At 38.4% G+C, this 26,589-nt stretch overlaps 1 protein-coding gene across 4 annotated transcripts in view; it reads right to left on the bottom strand.

Annotated features, from left to right (window-relative positions):
* Window positions 1–26,589, bottom strand: part of Swt1 (SWT1 RNA endoribonuclease homolog) — an 81,603-nt gene that overhangs the window by 54,128 nt on the left and 886 nt on the right. For 3 of the 4 annotated variants that reach the window (XR_005873819.1, XM_040737688.1, XM_040737689.1), the window contains exons 2-11: window positions 22,855–22,956; window positions 20,759–20,845; window positions 17,995–18,078; window positions 14,749–14,807; window positions 12,305–13,013; window positions 10,219–10,278; window positions 7,713–7,842; window positions 5,279–5,380; window positions 4,577–4,765; window positions 2,880–2,973 (exon numbers count right to left, since the gene is read on the bottom strand). Coding sequence is in view for 3 of the 4 variants with exons in the window: in XM_040737688.1 (XP_040593622.1) it covers window positions 2,880–2,973; window positions 4,577–4,765; window positions 5,279–5,380; window positions 7,713–7,842; window positions 10,219–10,278; window positions 12,305–13,013; window positions 14,749–14,807; window positions 17,995–18,078; window positions 20,759–20,845; window positions 22,855–22,911 (1,571 nt within the window). In the remaining variant the exon portion in view is untranslated. The remainder of the gene's footprint in view (window positions 1–2,879; window positions 2,974–4,576; window positions 4,766–5,278; window positions 5,381–7,712; window positions 7,843–10,218; window positions 10,279–12,304; window positions 13,014–14,748; window positions 14,808–17,994; window positions 18,079–20,758; window positions 20,846–22,854; window positions 22,957–26,589) is intronic. The other variant, XM_040737690.1, reaches the window with a different exon arrangement.

Below are 26,589 nucleotides of genomic sequence, written 5' to 3'. Positions count from 1 at the left end.
TTCTTAAAAACTATGTAAAAATAATCAAGCTTGATAGGAAGTGAATAAAAATACAGACACAGAAAGAATTTCAGGCTCTTAATAACCGTTGCAGCTACATTAGGGTTTCACTCCTCCCTCCCTTCTGGAACTGTAAATTGAGTTTAGGGCCTCATGAATGCTAGAAAGTGCTCTGCTGCTCAACTACATTCCCAGCCCCAGAGTTTGTTTCTTATTCACTTTGAACATTGTTGGGATTCTCCATAATGTAAATCTTTTTCAAAATAAGGAAGTAGCATTTTAATTTTTAGAAGAATTAGGATAGTAAGTGTGGAAGTGATGGTGTTAAAAGTAGAAAAGGGGAAAGTAGCATGTTTTAATGTAGGATCATGGAAAGGAGATAATGAAGAGACCCAACAGAACAGAGTATCAAAGTATGTTCTTTTCATACTGGAGTGTGAAACAGCAGTTGAGTATCTACAGGACTCTGCATAGGGCTTTAGAAATAGTAAGATGTGGCACTTTTCAATCACTTAAAAATAGTTTATATTAGGCAGAGCTCAGGGAAACCTGAATAAGAGAGGCAAGAAGGATTGAGTCAGGGGTCAAAGGCACCACAAGAAAACAGCCCACACAATCAATTAACCAGGGCTCATAGGAGCTCACAGAGACTGAAGCAACAAACAGGGAGACTAGATGGGTCTGGCCTAGGATACATGCTATGGTTGTGTAGCTTGGTATTCTTGTGGGTCTCCTAACAGTGGGAGCAGGAGCTACCTCTCTTTTGCTTGCTTTTGGGATCTTTTTCTTCCTCCTGGTTGTCTCATCCAGCCTTAATATGAGGGAATGTGCCTAGTCTTACTGCAACTTGATATGTCATATTTGGTTGATATTCCTGGGAGGCCTGCCCTTTCCTGAAGGGAAACAGAGAAGTGCATCTGGGGGAGATGAGACGTGAGGGGATGGGGCTGGGAGAAGAGGAAAAGGAACTGAGGTTGGGATGTAATACATGAGAGAAGAATAAAAAAAATATTTAGAAGGAAAAACCAATGATAGATTTCAAATGTCTTCCATATACAAGTAAAACTATCAAATAGGTAGGTGAGTATATTAGTCTGGAGTTTAGAAAAATCGTACGGACTAGAGATATTAACTGATTTCAGATTCCTGATAGTAAATATAAGTGAAACACTTAAAATAATCCATAAAACCGGGCTGTGGTGGCACATGTCTTTAGTCCCAGCACTTGGGAGACAGAGGCAGATGGACCTCTGTGAGTTCAAGGCCAGCCTGGTCTACAGAATAAGTTCCAGGAGAGGCTCCAGATCCCATCTCATGAGGAATCAGCCTTCTCATTTTCTCTTTAAATGAAAATTGTTTTCCAAACCTTCAAAGAAAATAATGCATAGCATATTGTGTTGCATTTTTCCTATTACTACTATTACCAACTGATAGTAACTGTAACATCATCACCACCAAACAGATGCATCCTCACAATAGGTACTAGTAGATAGATGACTTATACAACATATATTATCATTACTTCAAGAAAAATCATGTTGAGTGTAGCAGCACACACCTTTTATTCCCACTACTCAGGGCACAGAGGCAGGTGGATCTTTGTGAGTTTGATGCCAACCTGCTCTACATAAGAGTTTAGGCCAGACAGTGGTGGCTCATACCTTTAATCCTAGCAGGTGAAAAGGCCAGCCTGGTCTACAGAGAGAATTACAGGATAGCCAGGATTACACAGAGAAACCCTGTCTTGAAAAGTCAAAAAGGAAAAGTTCTAGGCCAACCAGGATTACATGGTTAAATGAGCTACATACAGGCCAACATGAGCTACATGATTATCTTGTCTCAATTTGAAAAAAAAAGGACCTGACCACATGCTAGGCACTTCTCTAATTCCTTTACACATACTATCTAACAAATTGTATGAAGCAGGTATTAATTCTTCTGTTCATTATATACAAGGAGGCTAAGTTAGGAAAATGTCCAGATCCATACAGCAGACAACTGACAGACCTAGGATTTTAGCCCAGGAAAATTTACTGCAAAAGAGGTTTCCACAACATAATGTAACATTTGCTAACTCTCCTTGTATATAAATAAGTAACCAACTTCTTGCCTCACATGACTGAAATATTCTTTAAGATTTTGCTATCAACTTTCCCCTTCCTCTCTCAAAAGTGGAAGCAGAGGCAGACACCCACAGCTGGACACTGAGCTGAACTCCTGGAACCCAGTTGCAAAGAGGAATGACAAGCAAAGGAATTAAGACCCGGCTGGTGAAGTCCACAAAGGCAGCTGATCTGAACAAGGGGGAACACGTGGAACCCAGACTGATCCAGACACCCCACCCCCCACCCTGGGTGTCAGAGAGGAGGCCTCAGCAATCTGTGGGACCTCAGATAGTGGATCAGTATTTATCCCTGGCATACAGATGGACTTTGTGAGCTCATTCCACATGGAGGGATGTTCTCTCAGCCTGGACACATGGAGGAGGGCATGGGCCCTGCCCGGGATGATGTGACAGACTTTGAAAATCCCCCCATGGAAGGCTCTGCTCCCTGGGGAACAGAGGAAGTATAGAGTGGGGGCTAGGGGGGGAGGGGAAAAGGGGGGAAGAGGGAGTAACATGTGTAAAAAGTTAAACAATTTAAGAATCAATAAAAAAGTATTCTGAATATTACATAAATTAAACTGAATTAAAAGTTCATCCATTTATTATCTCATTCCTCTGGAATCACGTATCATAAAAAAATAGCTGGGTATGATTAATGGTAGATCCAAAGAAATAGTGTTTGATCCTTGATTCAGGAAACAAAATTTCTAAAAATTCTTTACCATAAGCTCTTATTTAAAAAAAAAAAAAGCACAATGACTATGACACTCACGTGCACAGAATAACAAGAGAACATGGAAATAACTCCTGGTACTGAAGACAGCATTTTAATACTCGATCATCATTGTTCTCATCACTCAATCCATCTGCAAATGTAGCAAAGGTAACTGTCAATAAGTACATTAGAAATCTAGATATTGCTTGAGCATGTTGACTCATGCCTGAAATTCCAGTATTCAAGAGGCTGAGGCAGGAAGATTGTCAGAAATTCAATGTTAGCCTGGGCAATGGGGTAGGAAGAGCTGGGACAATAGCTCAGTCAATAAATAAGTGCCTGTTTCCTCAGAACCATGTTTTCCCATGCACAGATGCACACACTCAAACATGTATATACACACATCAGAAAAATACACCAATACAAAGAAAGAAATCAGGGTATCACCTGAATGATCTGGGTAATATTTACAAATTAAAAATATGTAGGTTTTGAGGGAATAAAGCTACTCTGATACTACCACTGTGGATACATGTCACTATATATTTCTCCAAATATATTGTATGGACGATGCAAACTGGATGACAATGATGTGTCAATGTGGGTTCACTGATTGTAATACATTTTTTTTTCTTTTTTGGTCTTTTGAGACAGGGTCTCTCTGTAGACTCAGCTGTCCTAGAACTCACTATGTAGAGCAAGCTGGTTTAAAACTCACAAAGATCTGCCTATGTCTGCCTCCCAAGTGCTAGGATTAAAGGCATGAGCCATCACGCCTGGCTGTAATATATTTCTTCTTCTGGTGGAACGTACTGATTATAAGAGAATTATTATATATGGGAAGAGGAAGGATATGAAAAATTTCCATAACTACTTCCCAATTTTATTATAAAGCTAAAACATATCTAAGCATCTATTTAAAAAAAATAACTGAAAAGCAGAAAACTCATTAAATAAAATGAAGACAGCAAAACAATGTCTTCAGAATTCTGAATCTAGACTTCACAGTCTGCAAAACTTTCTTGTGTCTGTTTTTCCTTACCCTCTAAAACACTGCATTTAGAGGAGTACAGGAAAGGAAACACGTGCCCTTGGCAGAAAACACGAAGTGAGCCAAGCATGACAGCACAGCACACACAGGCAGAGTACAGGAGGAGGTAGGGAGCGCGAAGTCATCTGTACCTACATGGTGAGCTCAAGATCTGCTTGGACTGAGACCATGACTTGAAAAACAGAAAGGAAAAAGAGAAGAGGGAGGGAGGACAGAGAAGAGGAGAAGGACCGAAGAGGGGATGTAGGATAGAGGAAGAAAAACAAAGAAAGGGAAGAAGGGAAAGGGCTAAAGAAAAGACAGAGGAGGGGAAGAAGGGAAAGGGCTAAAGAAAAGACAGAGGAGGGGAATAAGAGACAAAAGAAGTGAGAGAGAAGAGGAAGAAAAGAAGGAGAGGGAACAATAGAAAGGAAATATAAATCATTATATAAAAAAAAGGAGGGAGAAATCCAAAGTTCTATAGAATGCATAAAAACTATATAATCATTTATCTGTGAAATACTAGAACAGCCTAAGAAAGTACAGGAAAAACAATAAAGCAAAACCAAAGACTCCCAAAATGAGCCACAAATTGTCACAATACCCTTTCCATTTCACATTCTAAGGGCTACTCACTGTCAATTTCTAAACCATTTCCTTCCAATAACACACCAGCACCCAAACAAATCTTTATCATAGCAGACCCAGGAACACCAATACTTACAAAGCTTTTGGGATGCCAACTGTAATGACTGACCCCACAGCTTCCTATCTTGACTTTTGAGGCTGTCGTTGATGAAATGAATAGCAGGTACAGCTTTATGCTGGACATGTTTTAGTAATTTTCCTGCCTTCATTCGATCTAGCTCTTGTACAACCACCCAGGGAATTATTAGCACAAGTGTGTCAAAGCCTAAAAAACACAAAGATTTCTTAGGATCCAACATGTATTGAGCTACTAAATCAATTTCTGTAAAAGTCGAAGCTTTCAAGTACACAGTCTCCAGTCCATGTTGATGGCTTGGTGGGCAAGTACATTTGCTGCCAAGTCTAATGACCCACATGGTGGCAGGAGAAAAAGAGACTCTTAAAAGCTGTCTGCAAGCTATTCTTTAACTACCACACATATCTGGTGGTATATTAAGAATTTAAATATTAAAAACTTCCAGATTACAGAATGAATCTAAAAGACACGAGTCCTATAATCAAGGTTTACAATGTGAACAATTTCACAATAAACAAGCAATTTTAAAATACAGTAAGTACCATCCAAAAGTGTATTTTAGATTTATAGGTTAGGATATCTTTTTGTTTTTTTTTTAAAAACCTTCAGATAATAGAATATGATTGTGAGAAAAAAACAACTGTTATTATAGAATATCAACTCAAAAAAAGAAAATCAAAATCTGTGAATTTTTATATATACCTGGTATTTCTGTTGTCTTCAAAATTTTAACAAATTTGAGATGATTCATCAGAATATTTGTGTCAATAACAATTAAAAGCTTTTTGTCTGTGGCAGTATTTACTAAAGAAGAAGAGCAGAGTTAGGATTTTTACAACACTTGATAATAAATTACAACCAAATTTGGGTATAGTACAAAATAACTCATCTAATTTTAAAACCACTCTGTCTTGTAAGCTTAATGGAACAAGAGAATCAATATACAGGATTCTTAGCCTACTACCGATCTGATTACTCCCCAGTCAAGGGTTCCCTGGGCAGAACCCACACCTTGTTTATGCCAGAGAGTTTGAGCAGAAGAGGGCCAAGGGAGGACTTGTCTAGGTTAAGAGAAGGGAAGGTCTAGTGAATCAGGAATGCAGGAACAAACAGGGTCAAGACTAGAGAAGTGCTTTTAGGAACATTCTTATAGGAAAAAGTCCTTTAAATAAACACTATTAAAACTCCAGTTACTTTAATTCTTAATGGAAAAATACACCCCAGTAAACTATCATAAATTGTTTGTGGGTGTATTTTAATCATAAACTGACCACCCCAATAGTAACTATGGTTCTAAATCCTGCCCTGAATCCCTGGTAGTTATGGACTCAAGAAATATAAATTAAATTTATTATACCCTTATTAAAATATCATTGGAAAACTAAAAGAAATATATAAGAGTAGCAGTGTTACTTCATAGGACTTTTGGGAAGATCTGTAAGTTTCTATCGCAGGTTTAAGCAGGAGGCTTACAGTAGGTGGGTTGGGGTTGGCTAAAAGGTTCTGAGGGCCAATGAATCAGTTCATACACATATCATTCTTCTCATAGCTCTTTATTCTTCCAAAAACCGTCTTCCCAAAAGTTATCTCTCAAAAAGCTCTCTTTAAGATTTGTCCTAAAAAAATTCTCTGCTCAAAATTTCTTTCTCTAAAAGCTCTCTCTTTTTTTTTTTTTTTTTTTTTTGGTTTTTTTTTTTTTTTTTTTGAGGCAGGGTTTCTCTGTGGCTTTGGAGGCTGTCCTGGAACTCGCTTGGTAGTCCAGGCTGGTCTCGAACTCACAGAGATCCGCCTGCCTCTGCCTCCCGAGTGCTGGGATTAAAGGCGTGCGCCACCAACGCCCGGCATCTCTCTTAAAAATTCTCTAAAAGCGCTTTTTAAAAATTGTCAGGCATTTGGTGGTGCATGCCTTTAATCCCAGTACTCGGGAGGCAGAAGCAGGCAGATCTCTGTGAATTCGAGACCAGCCTGTTCCACAAGAGCTACTTCCAGGACAGCCTCCAAAGCCACAAAGAACCCCTGTCTCAAAAAATCAAAGAAAGAAAAAAACTACGCTAAAAATTCCCCAAAGATTCCCTTTAAAAACTGTCTAAAAGTTCCTTTCCCCCCATAAGGCTTCCAGCAATATACCCACAGATACATTTAACAACTCTCTGACAATAGGGTGTGGATATTGTCAGAGCCAGGAAGGCAGATAAAATCTTGACAAAAGCAGGACACCTCATTCTCAGGAGGGACATATAAAGATGTGCTGTTAACTGACTAAAGGGGACTTCTCAACACTATATCAGAGGGAATAAACTAAGGCTTTATCGTGTGAGATCCAGAGGCTGCTGCTTCTAGCCTGCTCTTACTACTGACACCCTGGTGAGAAGGAATTCCTTTCTCTGGAGCCTATTAGAGACTACAAAGTGCCCAGTATATATTCTATATACAGCCAAATTCATAGTAACAAATATTCTGGAGTTGATACCTAGAATATTAATTGCTACTTCTGTAATAAATAAAGGCTCCCAGCAAGTTTCCTACTGAATCATGTAGAAAAATGCTTAGAAATTTGTAAAATATGAGTACTTTAAATATGAATAAGAGATAGTACTATAATTTTTACAGAGAATTCAAAATAGTATACTAATTTAGGTAATCTTATTTATTTTTATTTTGAGAGAAGGAATATATAAGACTAAGTAGAACAGGCTGTCCTGGAACTCTATGTATTCCAAGATAGTATTGCACTCCTAATCCTCCTGTCTCAGCCTCCCAAGTGCTGGGACAAGAGGCATGCACCACCATGTCTGGTATTTTGAATATTTGTTATTATCTGTTCCCAGTAATAAGAATTTTAATATATTAACAAGGAAACCATGAAAATAATATCTTAGAGCAAACTGCCTTCTATCTGATCAGTGCTTTTTATGATTGAAAGAATTAAAAGTTATAATTAAGAACAAGCATAAAAGACAGTGCATAACTTGATAATTCTTGAGAAAATGTCTAATGGCCTAATAGGGTAAGAAATACACAATTATAATTTTAAAATGAGCACATTTAGCACTTTCATCCGTACACTGTAAAAACTAAATGTTAGCGCACCAATTCTTAGAAAAACACATCATAAAACTGAGCATATAGAGTGTACCAGTAGATGAATGCACATCGTCTTCCACCAAGTCAATCTCCATGCTCATTAACTCTCCAGAAGGTGGAAGGACAGGTAAAGGCACACTTTTTCCCACACGTGCAGCATGGAGCTCTTCTACTATCTGCATCTATATTGTAAAAGAACCCAGTGAAATACCTGAGTTACTTACTGAAGATATTTAATAAGAAAGCAATACACCATGAAAATGCCTTACAGAAATAGAGACAGCACTGTAAAACTATAGGATTTATAACCATACGGTTTTAAAATCAGTTCCTTTCTGTAGCCTCAGGTAAGCAAACTGTTTTATTACTTTAGAATCTAACTTGCCCATCAATAAAGAGTATTACATCTTATCTATTTTCTTTAGAATTTTTATATTATTAAAATAAGTCATGTGAAGTTTCTTGCATAAAACCTAGCATACAGACATTGAAGTAAGTTCATTGTCATGTCTAGTCTCATTTCAAGTTACTTTTAAACAGTCAGTTTTCTCTTACCTTAATGAGTGTGAGAGGCTACAGCTGAGTGCTAGAAAGCTTGCCTAGCATGTGTGACCCCCTGGATTCAATCCCTGGCTCTACTAAAACACAAAAATGACTAATCCAATGTCCTTGAAATTTCTAATATTGTTTATCCACTATCAGAAACTAAACTCTAAATCTTTTATTATTAATTGTATTATACTTTAAAACCTTATTTTGCATTGGGGTAACAAAGGAGTGTATGTGCATGAGCACCTTTACCCCCACGGCATCTTGATGGCTCTGAACTATAAATCTGAAGACCCTTTGTACTTTAGCAATAGTGGAGAGACTACATTAATGGCCCCTCCTTGATGATAAGGTTGATGACTACCTTATATGCCATCCTAAAACCTTTATCCAGTGACTGATGTAGGCAGAGACAGATACCCACAGCTAAACATTGAACTGAACTGCTGAACTCCAAGAATGTAGTGTCAGTGAGGAGGCCTGAGAAATCTCTGGGGCCTTAGGTAGTAGATCAGTGTTTACCATGGTGTACAAATGAACTTTGGGAGCCCATTCCACATAGAGGGAGGATGTCTCTCAGCCTGGACACATGGGGAAGGGCCTAGGTCCTGCCCTGGATGAAATGACAGACTCTGGAGATCCGCCCAAGGAGGGCCTCACCCTCCCTGGGAAATGATGTGGGGATTGAGTGGGGTGCTGGTGGAGGGACAAGGGAGGAGGGGTGGGAGAGGGAGCTGGGATTGACATGTGAAGCATTCATGTTTCTAATTTAAATAAAAACATATATTGAGGAGAAAAAAAAAAGAAGTACTTCTAAAAGAAATAATAAATAAAAAAATATGGCTGGGCATGATAGTACATGCATGTGATTACAGCACTCAGAAAGCTGAGGCTGGAAGATCATGAGTTCAGGCTAGCCTACACAGCAAGAATAAGGCCAGCCTAAGTTACACAGTGAAGCTGGGCGGTGGTGGCGCACGCCTTTAATCCCAGCACTCAGGAGGCAGAGGCAGGCGGATCTCTGTGAGTTCTAGGCCAGGCTGGACCGACAGCCTCCAAAACAATACAGAGAAACCCTGTCTCGTAAAAAAACCAAAAAAAAAAAAGTTACACAGTGAAAAACTGTCACAGATTTAAAGTTTAAAGAAAGAAGAAACAAGAATATATTCTATCTTTAAAGCAGTCATGAACAGTCTTCCACCAAGGGGCACTGACTCCTAAGACAGGAAAATAAAAGTAACTATTACAATTAAAGGTCATCTACAATCTTATAAAGAGAAAAATACAAACTGTTGGTGAATTTTAACTTACTCATGTAACATAAAATTATACACGTCAATTTTATGAAGATAAACCATAAGATTCTAGGTAGAAAATAGACCAATAGGTAAAAAGATAAAATAATGCGGTCTTTCATTTGACAGTAACAATTTCATCTTATTGCTAAGTAGAAAAATGAAGAACATGTTGGTGTCACATTGCATTTTGACAACTCTAGGTATACACATGCAAAAGCATAGCATTAAATCAAAATAAATTAACTTGTGACACATGAACACCACCATCTGTTTAAAATAGATTTGCTTATTAGAAACAAAGGCAAAAATCAAGTAATGTAAAGACTTCTCTGAGTAACACCGTCACCAGAGCCTATACTTCTAGACAAGCACTCCACCAACTGCGCTACATCCCTAGCCCCTCCAAATGGTGTTTGATGACCTAACTAAAACTCACAAAATGAACTTCCTAATCAATATACAGAATTTTTTTTTAGTTTAAATAGAGACATCATTGTTTTCACACTGTAGAGGTTTTTAAAAGTAAGAACTGCTTAACTAGGCATCCTGGCAGGAGATCCGAGTCAGGAGGATCACAAATTTGAGATAAGCCTAGGCTACATAATGAGACCCTACCCCACACCTTCACACAGACACACACATTCAAAAAAGAAGAAAGAACTGTTTGAATTTCTTTAAAAAATAGCCAAAGTAAGTATGCGCATTAGTAACCTCTTCATCTGTATCCTGGATATTCTCAGATGACACTGAAGAACATGGTGCCTCAAAATTCTGAAATGAGAAAGGATTTTGAGTTAAGCCTTGTATGATATATAACAGCATCTCTACATATGAGTGGTCAGACACCACAACTAGTGCCCATGCTGGTCCCAACAAAAAAAAAAAAACTAACAAAATCATTTACTTGTGTGTGTGTGTGTGTGTGTGTGTGTGTGTGTGTGTGTGTGTGTGTGTGTGTGTGTGTAAGTCAGAAGATAACTTGTGGGAGTCAGCTTTCTCCTTGCACTATATGGGTCCCAAGAATCAAAACCAAGTCATCATGCTTGGTGGCAAGTGCCTTCACACACTGAGCCACCTTGCCAGCCCCCACCACACTGACAAACAAGTGTCCCTAGACAATATTAAACCACCCCAAGAGATAAAACTGTCCCTATATGAGAAATCACCACTAGAAGAGAAAGACCTGTTCTCCCAACTCATAAAATGTGAATCATACTCTTTTGGGCTTTTAGTCATTAAAATACTCATCTTTAAATAACAGAATTATGCCCGGTGGTGTGACGCACACCTTTAATTGCAGCACTCGGGAGGCAGAGGCAGGCGGATCTCTGTGTGTTTGAGGCAAGCCTGGTCTACAGAAAAGGCTCAAAAGCTACAGAGAAACCCTGTCTTGGAGAAAAAAAACTTCCATAAAATAACAGAATTATATGCCACCCTAAGGAATACTCATCATAAAGATAAAAAGCAGGCTTTCAGTGGCAGAAAAATTAAATTTATTCAGAAATCACCAAATTGCTTCACAGCCCTTTGGCTAAGATCAAGTATAGAGGTCATTGAGCCATTTCTAAAAGTGACAAAAAGAAAAAGAAAAAAAGAAATATGAAAACTGTATTATAACTAAGGAGAAAAGGTCAAAAATCACAGAATTGCCTTATACAAAGCAAGAGCACCTCTAGAGGTTTTATTTTCTGTCTTCTAACAGAGACTGAAACAAATCTTTCAGAAATTCGAACTCTGTGCCAGAACTTTAATATTTTATGACAAAATCTCCCTCCTTAAATGTTATTAAAATTTCTTTAAGGTTTTCTTAAGTTAAAAAGTGCCAAGGAAGCTAGCTAGAGTAATCAGAACTGCTTGTAACTAGATATTCTAATACCCATGTTCTCTTCTTTAGGCTGGTTCTACTCTTTCTCTCTGACCTCACAACACTTCCAGAGAGGTGTATCAATCTATCACCCAATGTGGGAAATTCATGTTGTCTTTGAAACTTTCTAAATCTATTGCAAATGAAACATTAGTGGGCATTTAACTAGTGCTGTACCTTACTATCCTTTATTAAATACACTGAATGAGGATAACAGTTTTAGCTATCAAAGTGACTCTAAATGGGAAAACATGACTATCTTGCTTCCCTGATTACCTATCAGAGCCTCTCTTCCATCTACAAGATACAAAACAAAACACTAGGCTTTCCTATGAGATATCATGACCAAGACAACTCTTACAAAAAGTGCAAAGATGGTTCACAATATTATATACACCTGGGTAGAGATTTAAGATTCTAATTTAAGATGTGATATGTAACACATGCAGTTGTATGCAGAACTGCATGTAAGAAGTATACACAGAAAAGCCCAGTGCTAAGGAAATAAGTTAAAAGTCCACACTAAAGTAACATAAAACTGGAACTCTTTGTGCAGTAGGTAGGAAGTTGAATTGATAAAATTCCTCTCTGTCCCAGTCAACTTCCTTCCCTTGGAAGTATATCTTTTAATTAACCGTTGCTGCTGGGAATGCTATCCTTTCTAAATAAATTTTCTCCCTTTGCTTACTACTGTCTATACGTCTCTGTCCAGTTCTTTGTCCCAGAACACAAGGACCTGGATACTGCCCTGACTCAAAAACCAGGTGGTATCAATATCATCCTAAGGGAGCTGAAATGAAAGAGAACAAAACAAGACACAGCTACATTATCTCTATGACTAAATTTGAATCAGCTCTCTATGATTATCATCAATAAGAGAAGCAACTAAAACCTGAGTATTTTAAATAAATACTCCTTCATTTTATACATTACCTGGATATGGTTTTCCTTAGAATCTGAACAATTAACTTCTGGATGCTCGTGGCGGTCTTTTCTTTTCCCCTCACAAACAGTCTGCTTGCATGAAGAATCTGTAAACAAGTTTCCAGCTTTGTGCCTGTTCATATCTAATGACATCTGTGAACTTTTCAAGCATTCCCTTTCCTCCTGCTTAATCTTTGAATTACTAGAATCTGCACTAAAGACATTTTCTTCTACAAACTTCTGGAGGATACTAGATTTTTTGGGAATTTTGAAGCTGATCTTCTTCCTTCTAGATTCAAATGGTTCCTTGTTTATGTCACTGAAATTATAATTCTGAGGAAGTTGATTTTTCTTGCATTTCTCCAATTCTTCAGAACTGTCTCTAAGTTTATTGTTTTTTTCTTTCTTGAGTTCCTTCATATTCTCCTGAATAAGTGAACGAGACCAATTTTTTTCCTTTGTCTGGCCGTCAGCTTTAGATTTCATATCTCTGGTAATTTTAATGGCCCTATGTTTTTTTATTTCATAATCAAGCTTACTTCCAACATTTGTCAATTTACTATCTTTAAGTTTAGTATCTTTAGTTCCATTTGATGAACAATTCTGTGAAGTAACTTGATTGTTATTTGAATACGATATTACTTGGAGTTTAGTAGGTCCTTGGGTTGAAGAACTGAATTTTGGTCTCTTTCGGGGTGTGTCAACTTCTACATTCAATCTACAAAGCAGCACAGAAACTTAGGTTTTATTTGTTATACATACTGTTGAAATGTGTCATTATATTAGAGTTAATTGGGCTGGTTCTAAACTTCTTAAAAATGTAACAAACAGAGCTGGAGAGTGTGGTGATATACTACTTATGATTTATTAAAGCTTGCCTGAGGGTTCAGAAAGCAAAGCTAGGTTCAGTCACAGAGGTCAGGCAATGGTGATACACACCTTTAACCCCAGCAGTCATACTAGCAAGCCATAGAGTCAGGCAGTGGTGGAACACATCTTTAATTCCAGGACTCAGGAGACAGGTAAGCAAATGGATCTCTCTGAGTTCAAGGCCATCCTGACCTACACAACAGTGAAGAGTAACAGAACTCAGGTCTTTGATCCCAGCACTTGGGATCATATGCCTTTAATCCCAGCTGGAGACAGGAATGAGGAAGAGATATAGTTTTTGCCTCTGAGGATTCATGGAGATAGCATTCTGAGGATTCGTGGAGACAGGTTTGCATTTCAGCATGGTAGAGCTAAGAGCTACTGACTTGGCTGTTTTTATTTTTTGATTTCACATTATACTTCTTATATTTATGCCCATTATTAACAAGAAATTCCTTAACTATAAAAGTCTTTGAAATTTTTATCCAAAGAATAAAGACTAAAGAAAAATAATTTCCTTGTCTCTACCATCATTCTTCACATTCTTTAGTTATAATCACAAGATGGTTAATTAACATAATTTTAGAGCCATATCTATAATTTAGTAAATTACATGTTCTCTCATAAGTAATATATAAATAAACATGATCTATAAATAATTGATAAATTAGCTTCACAAGATCTCTACTAGCACATAATTAACTATCTTACTATAATTATGTATCGAAACCAAGTCTCTGAATTAATAATCCACACTGTGTCTGAGTGCATTTATACAACAGTTTTGATAGATTTTTTTTATCTCACTTAACTTTTTCCTTTTATTCACTTATTTATTTTTGTTTTGTTGAGACAGGATTTCTCTGTGTAGCCCAGGAACTCACTCTGTAAACCAGGCTGGCCTCAAACTCAAGAGATTCTCCAGCCTCTACCTCATGAGTGCTAGGATTAAAGGCATGTGCCACCACTGCCTGGCTTTTTGCTTTTTCTTCTCAACTTTTTCTTAACCTTCTAGTAATCTATGATATTACCAGAAATATCTGCATGCAAAACAATGCTAATCAAAGTAAATAAGTTTTTCCACATTTAAACATTTAGTCTTGAGTTAGCAAGGTGGCTCAGTGGATAAAAAAACTTACCACCACCAAGCCTGACAACTTGAGTTCAATTCCTGGAACCCACATAGTACAAAGATAAAACCTACTCATGCAAGTTGTTCTCTGACCTCCATATACATACCAAGGCACACAGGCATGCCCCCAAATAAAATAAATACAAAAGTAATTAAAATTTAAATAAACAAATACTTAGTACATGATGTTTATCATGGTGCCTTAAGATAAGGCAAGAGGATCATGAACTCAAGATCTAACCTAGGCTACACAGCAAACTCCAGCCCAACATGATCTACATAGCAATACCCTTTCCCTAAATCCCAAAGGTGGATATATAACCCAATGATAGAGTGCTTGCCTACCACTCAAGATACTGGGGTTCGAGACTAAGTACTGAAGGGAAAAATCTTTTAGTCTCAATTAATTTTGAGCTAAAACTATAAAAAGATGACAAGAAAAAGAACTTACCTTTTCAGATCTTGTTTTCTGTTTGTATTATAGTATATAATATCTGTATCATCTGGTTTCTGAAATTAAAAAAATTATTTAGAAAATATAAATTGTGTATTGTTGTTATAGTTACAGGGAAGAATGGGAAACATCTGCATTCATGAATAGGCTACCATAATAGTTTACTTATAATTTCTAATCATCTTGGGGCAGACATTATCATCTTTATTTTATAGACCTGTCAGAATGGCTAAGATAAAAAACACAAGTGACAGCTCACAATGGTGAGGATGTGGAGCAAGGGGAACACTCCTCCACTGCTGGTGGGAGTGCAAACTAGTATAGTCACTACAAAAATCAGTATGGCAGATCCTCAGAAAACTGGGGATTGCTCTACCTCAAGACCCAGCTATACCACTCTTGGGCATATGCCCAATGGACACTACCACAACTATGTCCATAGAGGCTTTATCAATAGTAGCAAGAAACTGAAAACAACCTAGATGTCTCTCAACTGAAGAATGAATAAAGAAAATGTGGTACATTTACACAACAGAGCATCACTCAGCTGTTAAAAACAATGACATCATGATATTTTCAGGCAAATAGATGGAACTAGAAAAACTCATCCTGGGTGAGATAATCCAGACTGAGAAAGTCAAACATTGTAAGTATCACTTATAAGTGGTCATTAGCTGATAAGTAAAGGACAAACATGCTATAATCCACAGACTCAGAGAGGGTCAGGGGAAGGAAAATATAATAGATTTTATGGGTGCACTTGTGGCGGGTGGGGATAGAAATAAGAGGGCTCAGGCCGGGGTGGGTGTATGACAGAAACAGAGGGAAAGAGCACTGGGCATTTGAGGAACAATGTAGAAACCTAGTGCAGTGAAACTCCTTGGAATATACAAGTAACCCTAGCAAAGTCTCCTAGTAATGGGGGAAGATGGCACCCAAACTAGCCATCTTCTATAACCAGGCAAGGCTCCCAGGCGTCAGACTGGTGTAGCATGATAAATAAAAGATCCAGAGACAGATATTGGTGTTCAAATTTCAAGCTGAAAATCAGAAAAGCCAAGCAGCCAGCCATTAGCTCTCACCTCTATCTCAGCTCAGACCAATGGGGCGATCCTCAAACTGCTCCCGACTTCACTGCTCCTCAGTGTGGCCAGAGACTAATGAGACTGACTACTAGAGATCCTGCTCCTATCTTTTACACCTGTCTACTTCTGGGATTAAAGGTGTGAACTCTGTTACTCTTCCAGACTGATGCAATCTCATGTATCCTGCATGGCCTTGAACTCAGAGAGATACATCTACCTCTTAATCCTGAGTCCTGGGATTAAAGGTATGTATTGCCACTCCCTGATCTCTATACCTTGAGGCTGACTTTGCTTTCTGAATCCTCAGACAAGCTTTAATAAATTATAAATATATCACCACAGACTGGGATATCAACCCAGCCACAAAACCTTCAACCTACAATCTGTCCTGTCTGCAAGTTGTGCTGAGGCAATGGTGGTACAGAGCTCGTGGAAGTGGCCAACTCATGACAGGTCCAACTTGCTGCCCACACCAGGAGAGAGAGCCCACACCTGACACTACCTGGATGACCAGAAACCAGAGGCAGGACACTCAAAGACCCAGGATAGAACCAAACACAACTGGCAAAGAAAAAAAAAAAGCCAATGACATGATTCCTAAGGATATCCTGCTATAATCATAGATAGGTACCTAGCCCAATTGTTATCAGAGGGGTGTCATCCAGCAACTGATAGAGGCAGATGGAGAGACCTAAAACCAAACACTAGGTGGAGCCAGGGGAACCCTGCAGAAGAAAAAGACAGATTTAGCTAGAGGACACCAGGAGAATAAGGCCCACAGAATCGTCTAAGCAGAACTCATAGGAACTCACAGGAACTTAAGTGGCAAATATGGTCCTTGTGTGGGTCTAAGCTAGATCCTCGTAGCTCAGTGTTCTTGTGGGACTCTCAATAATGGTAGTATGTGGGGGGAGTGTCTCTGACTCTTTTGCCCATGCTTGGGACCCTTTTCCTCCTACTGGGTTGCCATATCCAGATGTGATATGATTTGTGCTCAGTCTTAACTGTATCTTGTTAGACCATGTTCAATGGATATCCCTGGGATATTTTTCTTTATTTTTAAGGGAAACAGAGGAGTTGATCTGGGGGAAAGGGGAGGTGAGGGAGGAGCTGAGAGGAGTGGAGGGAGAAACTGTGGTGGGGATGTAATGTATGAGAGAATAAAAGTTAAAAAATAAACCATTTTAATCTTTATAACATATCTTTACTCTTTCCTTCCCTCTCCCTCCTTCCTTTCTTTGGAAATAGATCTTATTCTACACCTCAGGCTGAACTAGAATTGTGTAACCTAGGCTACCCTCAAATTTTCAGCAACCTTCCTGAGTGCTAATATTATAGGTGTGACCTAGCACCGTGGAGGGGAAAACAAGTGAATGCTGGGAGCTCACTGGCCAAACAACCGAGCCAAATCAGTAAGCTCCTGGTTTAGTGAAAGACTCTGCTTTTTACAGTAAGATGAGAATGACTGAGGAACACATGCAGTATTGACTTCTTGGCTCCAAGCACATGAGCATACAACCGCATGAACACACACACACACTGACACAACTGTACCCCAAAAATTATATAAACTATGTAGCAAGACCTTGTCTCAACAAATCAACTGTAAAAATAAATATAACAGTGTACATAAGAAGACAGAATAACTCTAAATTTATTTCCATGTATATCAACATAAGAAATAAAACTTGCTAGGGGTGGTAACACATGCACTTAATCCCAGCATTCAGGAGAGGCCGGCAGATCTCTGAGTTTGAGGCCAGGCTGGTTTATGTTATCAAGCTCCAGGCCAGCCAAGACTAGATAGTGAAACCCTGTCTCTAAAAAAGTAAAAACATGATAAATGACTTTTGGAAAAGAAAAAGAAAAACAAAACACTGGTTTTCTATTGGCTTTCACAAATTAAGCACAATAGAAAAATAAAGAATTTTTTTTTACCATAGACCCTCTAACTGTACATTAAAACTTTACTATGTCTAAGTGCATTGAGTATCATATGCCTATAGGTCCAACTACTTGGAAAAGTAAAACAGAAGGATTCATTCATCCAAGAGTTCAAGGCCAGCCTCAGCAATATAGTAAGCATCAATCTCATGAAAATTTAAAAAAAGAAACTTCAAGATTAATATGTATTGAGTCATTGTATTTAAACACTTACCAGTTTTCTCTTCTTGGTTGAAACAGGTTTAATATAGTGTGCTGAACTAGTAGAGCCTACTGAGATTTCTCCCTCCTTCTTCTCCTAAGAATGTCATTTAGGAGAAAAAAATGAACAGAAAATCACAAAATAAAGCATGACTTAATCACTATTATAAACTGACATTCTCATTTAAAAATGAGCCCTGAGAACATTTAGATACAAACTTTAATAAGAAGGGAGCTCAACTAGAAGGATCCAAAAAGCAATTAGAAGCCTTGGGTACTTCCAAACTGGAGGCAAGATAAGTACAGCCAAATAAGAACATTGTGAAACAGCATTGCCACAGTGGGATTCAATCCATAAAACAAAACTGGATGTCCCACTTTCCAGTAGATCTTGAACTCAAAATGCTGAAGACAATGTTGTTTTAAGTATCTACTATGTACCAAAGATACAGACCAAGAGCTGAGTCTTCAAAACAAAACAATAAAAATAAAAACAAGTTCTTGTCTCCATAAAGGTTAAAGATCTAGTGCAGAAACTTACTGATATGTTTAGAATGATGCTTTCCATGAAATATAACAGAGAAGGTAGACAAAAAGGTGAAGAGCTCTAAGTAGGAAGATCTGCAATTTTTAAATGTGTTCATAAAAGATTCTATTGATTAAACTAACAGCTGAATGGAGACCTAAATAAAGAAACAAGGACTGAATATGCAGCTCAGTAGGTAGACTGCTTTCTAGCATACATAAGGTCCTGTATGCAATCTTCAGCACTATATACACCAGGCACAGTGGTGCACACTTGCAATCCAAGTACTCAGGAGGTAGAGACAGGATGATCAGATACTCAAGGTCATTCCTAGTCCCCAGGAATTTGAGGCCAGCCTGGATACTTAAGACCCTATCTAAAATAAAAAGAAACATGGCTGGAGAGATGGCTCAGAGATTAATACATACTGCTCTTACAGTGGACTCATTTGGTTTCTGACATCCATGTCAGACAATTCACATGCAACTTAGGCTTAGGGGCATCTGAAGCCCTCTGGATTCCTTGGCACCTGCAGTCACATGTTCAAACATACACACAGATACACACATACACACACACACACACACACACACACACACACACACAATTTCAAAAGTAAAATCATTTTTAAAAATGGAGCAAACAGTATATTTTCAATTTAAAGGAAATAACTGACAAGGGAGAAACCCCAGAGGCAGGAATGCTCCTAAGTAACTGGAACAAAGACACCATTAAGTAGAAAGTAATGGTAAGATGAAATGGAGAGAGGGTCTCCCAGTCCCAACAAGGGGCAGTTAGCATAGAAAACCACAAGTACAGAACTGAAAAGTGACACATTCTGACCTATATTGCAATAGGATCACATTGGTCACTGTGTTAAGAATAAACCATGAGGAGGCAAAGGTAAAGACAGAAAGAAGAATTTAGAAACCAGTGGAACCAAAGAAAACAAGTTATTTGCTTAAATCATGGCAACAACAAGAAAGGAAGTAGTGAGGCTTCTAGTATGTTAAAAAGAGAAAACCGGACAGAAATCACTTATAGACTGGTGGCTGCAGGTATGGGCTAACTTGGTAGGGCTAACTACCAAGTTTTGGCCTAGATTGAAGAAATGGAACTATAGTTTATCAAATTAGGAAAACTAAGCTTGGGTACTTGAAAGGTTATAGTTTAATGAGTAAGAAAGCAAGGTATAGTGGCATATCCCTTTAATCTCAGCTTGAAGGAGGCAGAGTGATCTCTTTGTGTTCAAGGTTAGCCTGATCTACAGAGTAAGTTCCAGGACAGCTAGGGCTAAATGTAGAGATATCCTGACTGAAAAAAAAAGAAAGAAAGAAAGAAAGAAAGAAAGAAAGAAAGAAAGAAAGAAAGAAAGAAAGAAAGACAGAGGGAGGGAAGTGGAAAGGGAAAGGGAAAGGGAGGGGAGGGGAGAGGAGGGGAGGGGAAGGGACAGGACGGGACTGGGGAACGGGACAGGACCAGAAATGAAGGAAAGGGAAGGGAAAAGAGCTATGTGTAGTGATGCAGGCCTATAATGCCAGCTCTTAGGAAGACTGAGATCAAAGGATGACAAGTTTGAGTCTAGACTGTGCTACATTAACAATACCTTGACAAGTCTGCTTCAAGAAAAAAATAAGAAATAAGGAAAATTAACAAAGCAAAGTACCAGCCGGACATTGGTGGCACACGCTTTTAATCCCCAGCACTTGGGAGGCAGAGACAGGCGAATCTTTGTGAGTTCGAGACCAGCCTGGTCTACAAGAACTAGTTCCAGGACAGCCTCCAAAGCCACAGAGAAACCCTGTCTTGAAAAACCAAAAACCAAAAACCAAAAACAAAAAACAAAACAAAACAAAGCAAAGTACCTCAGAAGTCAAGTCAGGAAAGTGTTTCAGAGAAAAGGCATAACCAACTACAGCAGACACTGCTGGCATGTCAAGCAAGGCAGCTCTCAGAGTTAAATGATGGTGTTAGCAACATAGAAACCATTGCAAATCTTGAGGAGAACACATATAGAGAAAACAACTGTCTAGGCTTCAATTTCCTTTCTGTGATTTGGATAATAAAAGCAACTACCTTATAAATTTGCAATAAATTAAATAATGCCAAGAACTGAAAGCAAATGGTTTTCCCTTGGGACTGATGGACAAAATGAAATTTTTAAATATCATTGTAAAATTAAGGTGCTTCTTTTTCATCATACAATTTTTAAAAAAGAGGAATCATTAGGTAACAAAATTAAAATTCTTACTTCAACAAAAGTTGGTGAAGAAGTGATCTCTTTTTTCTGAGACTTTTCTCCTTTCCCACAAGATTCTTTGATAGACATCTTGAGAGACTAAAAGAAACATTCAAAACACATTTTTTTTCACCACAGTAAAAAGTATATCACAAGCCACTCTTCTCTTAGTTATATAGGACTGCAGTTTTACAAAATGATTTTCATTTTCTTGCCACATCCAGCACAGCAGCTAAAACACGCAACTCTAAAATCTGTGTTCCTAGGAAAGATCAAAACCAGAGACTCTCTGGGTTTTTCACCAGGGAAAGAAAACTTTGACTGACAGTGTCAGGCTTATGTAGAGTTTTAAAGATACTAAGGGCTCTGAGCAACCACAAGACATACTTCCCAAAAAGGCATATCTAAAGGCACTTTCCTTCTGGCTATATCAGATGGCCCTATGGTTTTCCCAAGACATGGTAAACTCAAGGGGAAGATTATCTGAATCACAGGTTGCCCTTGAATCTATGTTTGCCCTTTGATGGAAGCTTTAAAAGCCCTCAGCATAGTAACAACAACTTTTAATCACTTTCAAGATACGGTTTTCTCTCAGTTTTTCTTTACTTACATTCTCTTGCCTAAAGATCTGCTCCTTCAGCTTCAATCATCTTTTCAGGAATGGTTCTCAAGACACTGCCTTGAAACTCTGCTTCTCCCTGAAGCATTAGACCAGCACTTTTGGCTGCCCTAAAAAGACTATTTATTTTGCCCTACCTACACCAGAAAACAGATTAACCATAACTCTTCATTTCTCAATACACTGTCATCACTTACTTGTGATACTTCAAATGAACTGCATACATTTTTCTAAGCCCCAGTTTCATCTTATGTAAAATAAAGACAAATTATCCTAGAACTTTTATTTTTGAGACAGGGTTTCTCTGTGTATATCTGGCTATCCTGGAAGTAGCTGTGTAGAACAGGCTGGTCTCTAATTCACAGAGATCCACCTGCTTCTGTCTTCCAAGTGCTAGGATTAAAGGTGTGCACCATCACCGCTTGGTCATAGAACATTTTTTAAGGAACCAGAGTATAGTACATATAAAAATTACTTTGAAGTTGGTATGAAGGCTCAATGGACAAAAGTGCTTCCTACATAAGCCTGATGACCTGAGTTTAATCTCCCAATCCCATGGTAGGAGAGAAGTGACTCCTAAAAGTTGTCTTTTCATTTCCACACAGGCACTGTAACAAGTATGCAACCAAACTAATAAAAAGTTTAAACAAAGTTGTATATAGTAGGATCTAAAAAAATACCTTTGTGGTTGGCTTTCTACTAGACCTTGAGTTTCTTGAAATGTGTGCTGTATTAAAAATGTTGAAGGCAGAATGGCTTAACAGAACATGCCTATAATCTCAGCATTTTGGAACCTATAGCACATTTTGGAACCTATAGCAGGAGGATTGCTGCAAGTCCCAGGCCAAAGGGGGCTACATAATAAGTTCTTCAGAGTAAGACTATTTAAAAGAACAAAGCACACAAGAATGGGAGAAATAGTCATGAATGACTAATTGAATGAGTGAATTCATTCTCCTTAGTGTATTTTCTAGTCTGAGCTATTTCCAACTCTTTCCTAAACCACAGGTTCTCTGTCCATTTCCTAACCCAGTTTTACTTTTTAAAACTTTTATTTTTATTTATATTTTATGTATGAGTGTTCTGCATGTAAGGTTGCATGCCAGAAAAGGGCATAAGATCCTATTATAGATGGTTGTGGGCCACCATATAGTTGCTGGGAACTAAATTTAGAACCTCTGGAAGAGTAGCCAATGTTCTTAACCCTTAAGCCATCTTTCCAGCCCCTAAATATTTTTGTTTGTTTGTTTGCCCCCACCCCACCCCCAGACAGGGTTTCTCTGTATGACAACCCTAGCTGTCCTGGAACTCATTTTGTAGACCAGGCTGGCCTCAAACTCTGCCTCTGCCTCCGGAGTGCTGGAATTAAATGTACACACCACCATTGGCCCAGTTTTGCTTTTCTAGTTCTGTTTTAGACTAAGTCAATACCATTAGCCAATGGGAAAAAAAAGCAGAAAAGAAATTGTTAAGGTAAGCACAGCCATACCTTATCGTCATAAACAACAGTCTCAAGCTTGTGGGCACTGGCAGTACAGAGCAGCATCCTGTGCTGGGATACGGTGGCCAGAGATTGGAAACATCACCAGATCTATTGGGGCAGGACAGCATGAAAGTGAAGTACAAAGAAGAGTTAATAGCTGGCAGTGACAATACGAATAACAGAGACTATAAACCAAGTAATCCAATTACTCCAGATCATTCATGATCTAAACAGGTAAAGTTGTATAAAATAAGATCTGCCAGCATTCAGGAGGCAGTGACAAGCTACATAGACACCCTGTCTCAAAATAAATAAATAAGCAAACAAACAACAAATATATATATATATATATATATATATACACATACACACATACATATGAACTTGAAACAAAAAATACTGGTAGTTAACAGGAAAAAAAACTTACAAAATTAACACATGAACAGTCAACAAACTTTAAGAATAATCTCTTAAGTACCAAAAATGTTTGCCTTCAAAGATAGTCTATGGTAACAGCTGAATTCATGCTAAACCTTCCAGCTTATAGTAGCAGTCTTTTTTTCTCTTTTTTAAAGAATTTCATTCCAGTAGCGTGGAAGACACAATAAGGAAACAAACAAACAAACAAAAACAAAAAAAACTCAGCCGGGTGTTGGTGGCACATGCTTTTAATCCCAGCATTAGGGAGGCAGAGGCAGGTGGATTTCTGTGGGTTCAAGGTCAGCCTGGTCTATAGAGCAAGTTCTACGATAGGTTCCAAAGCAATACAGAGAAACCCTGTCTAAAAAAACAAAAACAAAAAAACCACTCAAGCCTGGCCTAGTGGCCCATGCTATCTATAGTCTCAGCTACATAAAGGCTGAGGCAGGAGGCCAGCCTGAGTCCAGGAGTTCTAAATCAACCTGGATTATTTCTTAAAATAAAACATTTTGAGGCGGGGTGATGGTGGCAGATGCCATTAATCCCAGCACTTGTGGGCAGAGGCAGGTGGATCTCTGTGAGTTTACTGGCCAGCCTGGTCTATAGAGTGAGTTCCTGTACAACCAAGGCTACACAGAGAAACCCTGTACTGAAAAACAAAAACAAAAACAAAAAAGGCCTTACTTACTTACAGAGTATGAGGCTGCCTTTGACATTTTTGCTGATCCGTGTTAGTCTAATGTTGTGTTGGATATACTAACATTATTTGAAAATTCTCTTCCAATGAGATAGTAGGAGAAGAGAACTAAATAATGCACTATCCAAAGAAAAGTGTCTATCTCAGGTAGGGCTTCTATTGCTGTAATAAAGACCATAACCAAAAACAAGCTGATAAGGAAAGGGTTTATATGTCCACATCACACAGTCCCCTACTAAAGGAAGTATGGGCAGGACCATGAAGGCAGGAGTTAATTCAGGAGCTATAGAGGAGTGCTGCTTACTGGCTTGTTCAGTCACTTCCTCATATGCCCCAGAGGTGATAGCATCCACAATGGGCTTTGCCCTCCCACATCAACTACTAAATTAAAAAGTACCCTCGCCAAGAGTGGTGGCACATGCATTTAACCCCACAACTCTGGAGGCAAAGACAGGCAGATCTCCATGAGTTCCAGGCCAGCCTGGGTTTTTTTTTGTTGTTGTTGTTTTGTTTTTTTTGGGGGGGGGAGTAGTGGTGGTGGTGGTGGTTACACTGTTTTATAATGAGTTCCAAGGTTTTATGGTGAGACACTGTCTCAAAAACCAAACAAGAAAATGCCCTGCAGACTTGCCTATAGACCAATCTTATGGAGACATTTTTTTAATTAAGATTCTCTCTTCCCAGATATGTCTCTAACCTATGTCACTTGACCTAAAACTAGCAAGGAGGGCATCCATGTGTGCTATGACATACTTTATATTCATTTTAATGTTCACATTCCTTTAATGTAAATTAAAAAAATTACTGAGGAGGACTTCCTAGGTGAGCAGTTCTCTAGATTTCAGTTTCTTAAACTATGTGTTACAACCTTATATTGGAAATATTAAAAGATTTCTGAACTACACTCACTAGTACTGTTCCAATGCAGCCTTGACCACAGTATACGTGCACTTTGTATTTCATATGCCCTCATACCCACAAAACCCCAGCTAATACTGCTTGAAACACCGTGGCTCATACTCATGACTGTTTTATGTCATAACTGCAGTGCTTTTACAGGATATGCAAAATGTTCTGCTCTTATAGAAAAACATTAATAATGGCTTGATTACAGAAAACAAAGAATGTTAATATCTTCATACAGCAATTCTTCAGCATATAAGCATCCAGTTACTTATCTTTGGACTGCACTGTGTTAGAATGCTTGCATGCAAATTGATGTTTGAGTTGTTGACTTCAGTTTCATATTTTAAAAAAGTCAAATTAATTTTGGTTTGAGATTAGGAAAAAATTTCCAACCATTTTTGAAATGATCCTAGATACATTTCTGTTGGTATGCATTATATATTTATGTGAAGCAATGTTCTCTGCACTGGTGATTATGAAATCAAATTATCAGCTGGGCAGTGTTGGCAAATGTCAGCCTGGTCTACAAAGTGAGTTCCAAGACAGCCAGGGTTGTTACACAGAGAAACCCTGTCTTGAAAAACAAACAAAATGAGATAGCTTATTTGGCAATGCAACTGATGCTTAAGTCTTTCTTTAAACTGATAATTCCTTCAAGCTTACAAATTCTGAACACTGACACTGAATGAATCCCCTCCCACACCCTAATATTTACTAATCATATGTTTACTAACTGGCATTAAATGAGGTTAAAATGTTAAGACAAGCTTTCAAAGTAAGAAGAAAAAAGAAAATCAAGTGCTGAGGATGTCTCTTAGAGACAAGATCCAGTGCTTGCTATGCTATTCCTACCCAGAGCCCTGGGTTTCATCCTCAACCTCACAAAGTCTGCCAAGAGCAGAGGAGTGAGGGGTGGGGTGGGAGGTTCCAGAAATTAAAAATAATGTGAAGTCTTGGATGGTGCACAGATATAGTTAGCATTTCTATAAGTTGTAATCGTGCTATTATCCCACTTTTAATGACTGTTAAATAGTCAACACTATACATAAGAATAGTTGTCAAAAAGAGGCGAGGAGTTGACTAAAAGGGCTTTAGTTGTCTTGTGCTATTATCAGGCCTCTCTCCTACAAGACTGAGCTGAAGAGATAGGCAAGCATTCTACCCCTAAGAGAAGCGCATTTGCAGCCATAGAGGGACTTTGGAACTTGGGGAAGATTCGTGGGGACAATCTGTCTACATTAAACTGGAGAAGGAAAAACATCTTCAAGCACACTTCCCAACTAGGAAGAGTAACGAGAAGGTAAACTTCCAGACGGCATTTCACAGTGCCAAATAATCACCTGTCGTTTCTTATGATTTCCCAACAGAGGAAATAGACAAGTGAGCAAGGACTTAGATTTATTAACTGAAGTGTGCGTTTTGTACCTGAGAACCTTCCCTACTGCCTTTAACATTCAAGAAAGTCCCAAGCTGAGCAGTCATAAAGAAAATTTGTTTTTTGTTTGTTTTTCCATCTGCTCCAATGTGCTTTTTAAGAACGAGTAAGGCTTCCATGCCAAACAAGTCCAGGATAAAAAAGATAAAATCTGATGGGCGCCCGGCGGCGGTGGTGCACGCCTTTAATCCCAGCACTCGGGAGGCAGACGCAGGCGAATCTCTGTGAGTTCGAGGCCGGGCTAGTCCGCCAGCCTCCAAACCAAGACAGAGAAACCTTGTCT

The sequence above is a fragment of the Mesocricetus auratus genome, unplaced genomic scaffold (assembly GCF_017639785.1).
Source record: "Mesocricetus auratus isolate SY011 unplaced genomic scaffold, BCM_Maur_2.0 Super-Scaffold_100676, whole genome shotgun sequence".
Taxonomy (NCBI): Eukaryota; Metazoa; Chordata; class Mammalia; order Rodentia; family Cricetidae; genus Mesocricetus; species Mesocricetus auratus.
Note: the sequence above shows the minus strand (reverse complement) of the source record. Positions and strands in the feature narration are given on the sequence as shown.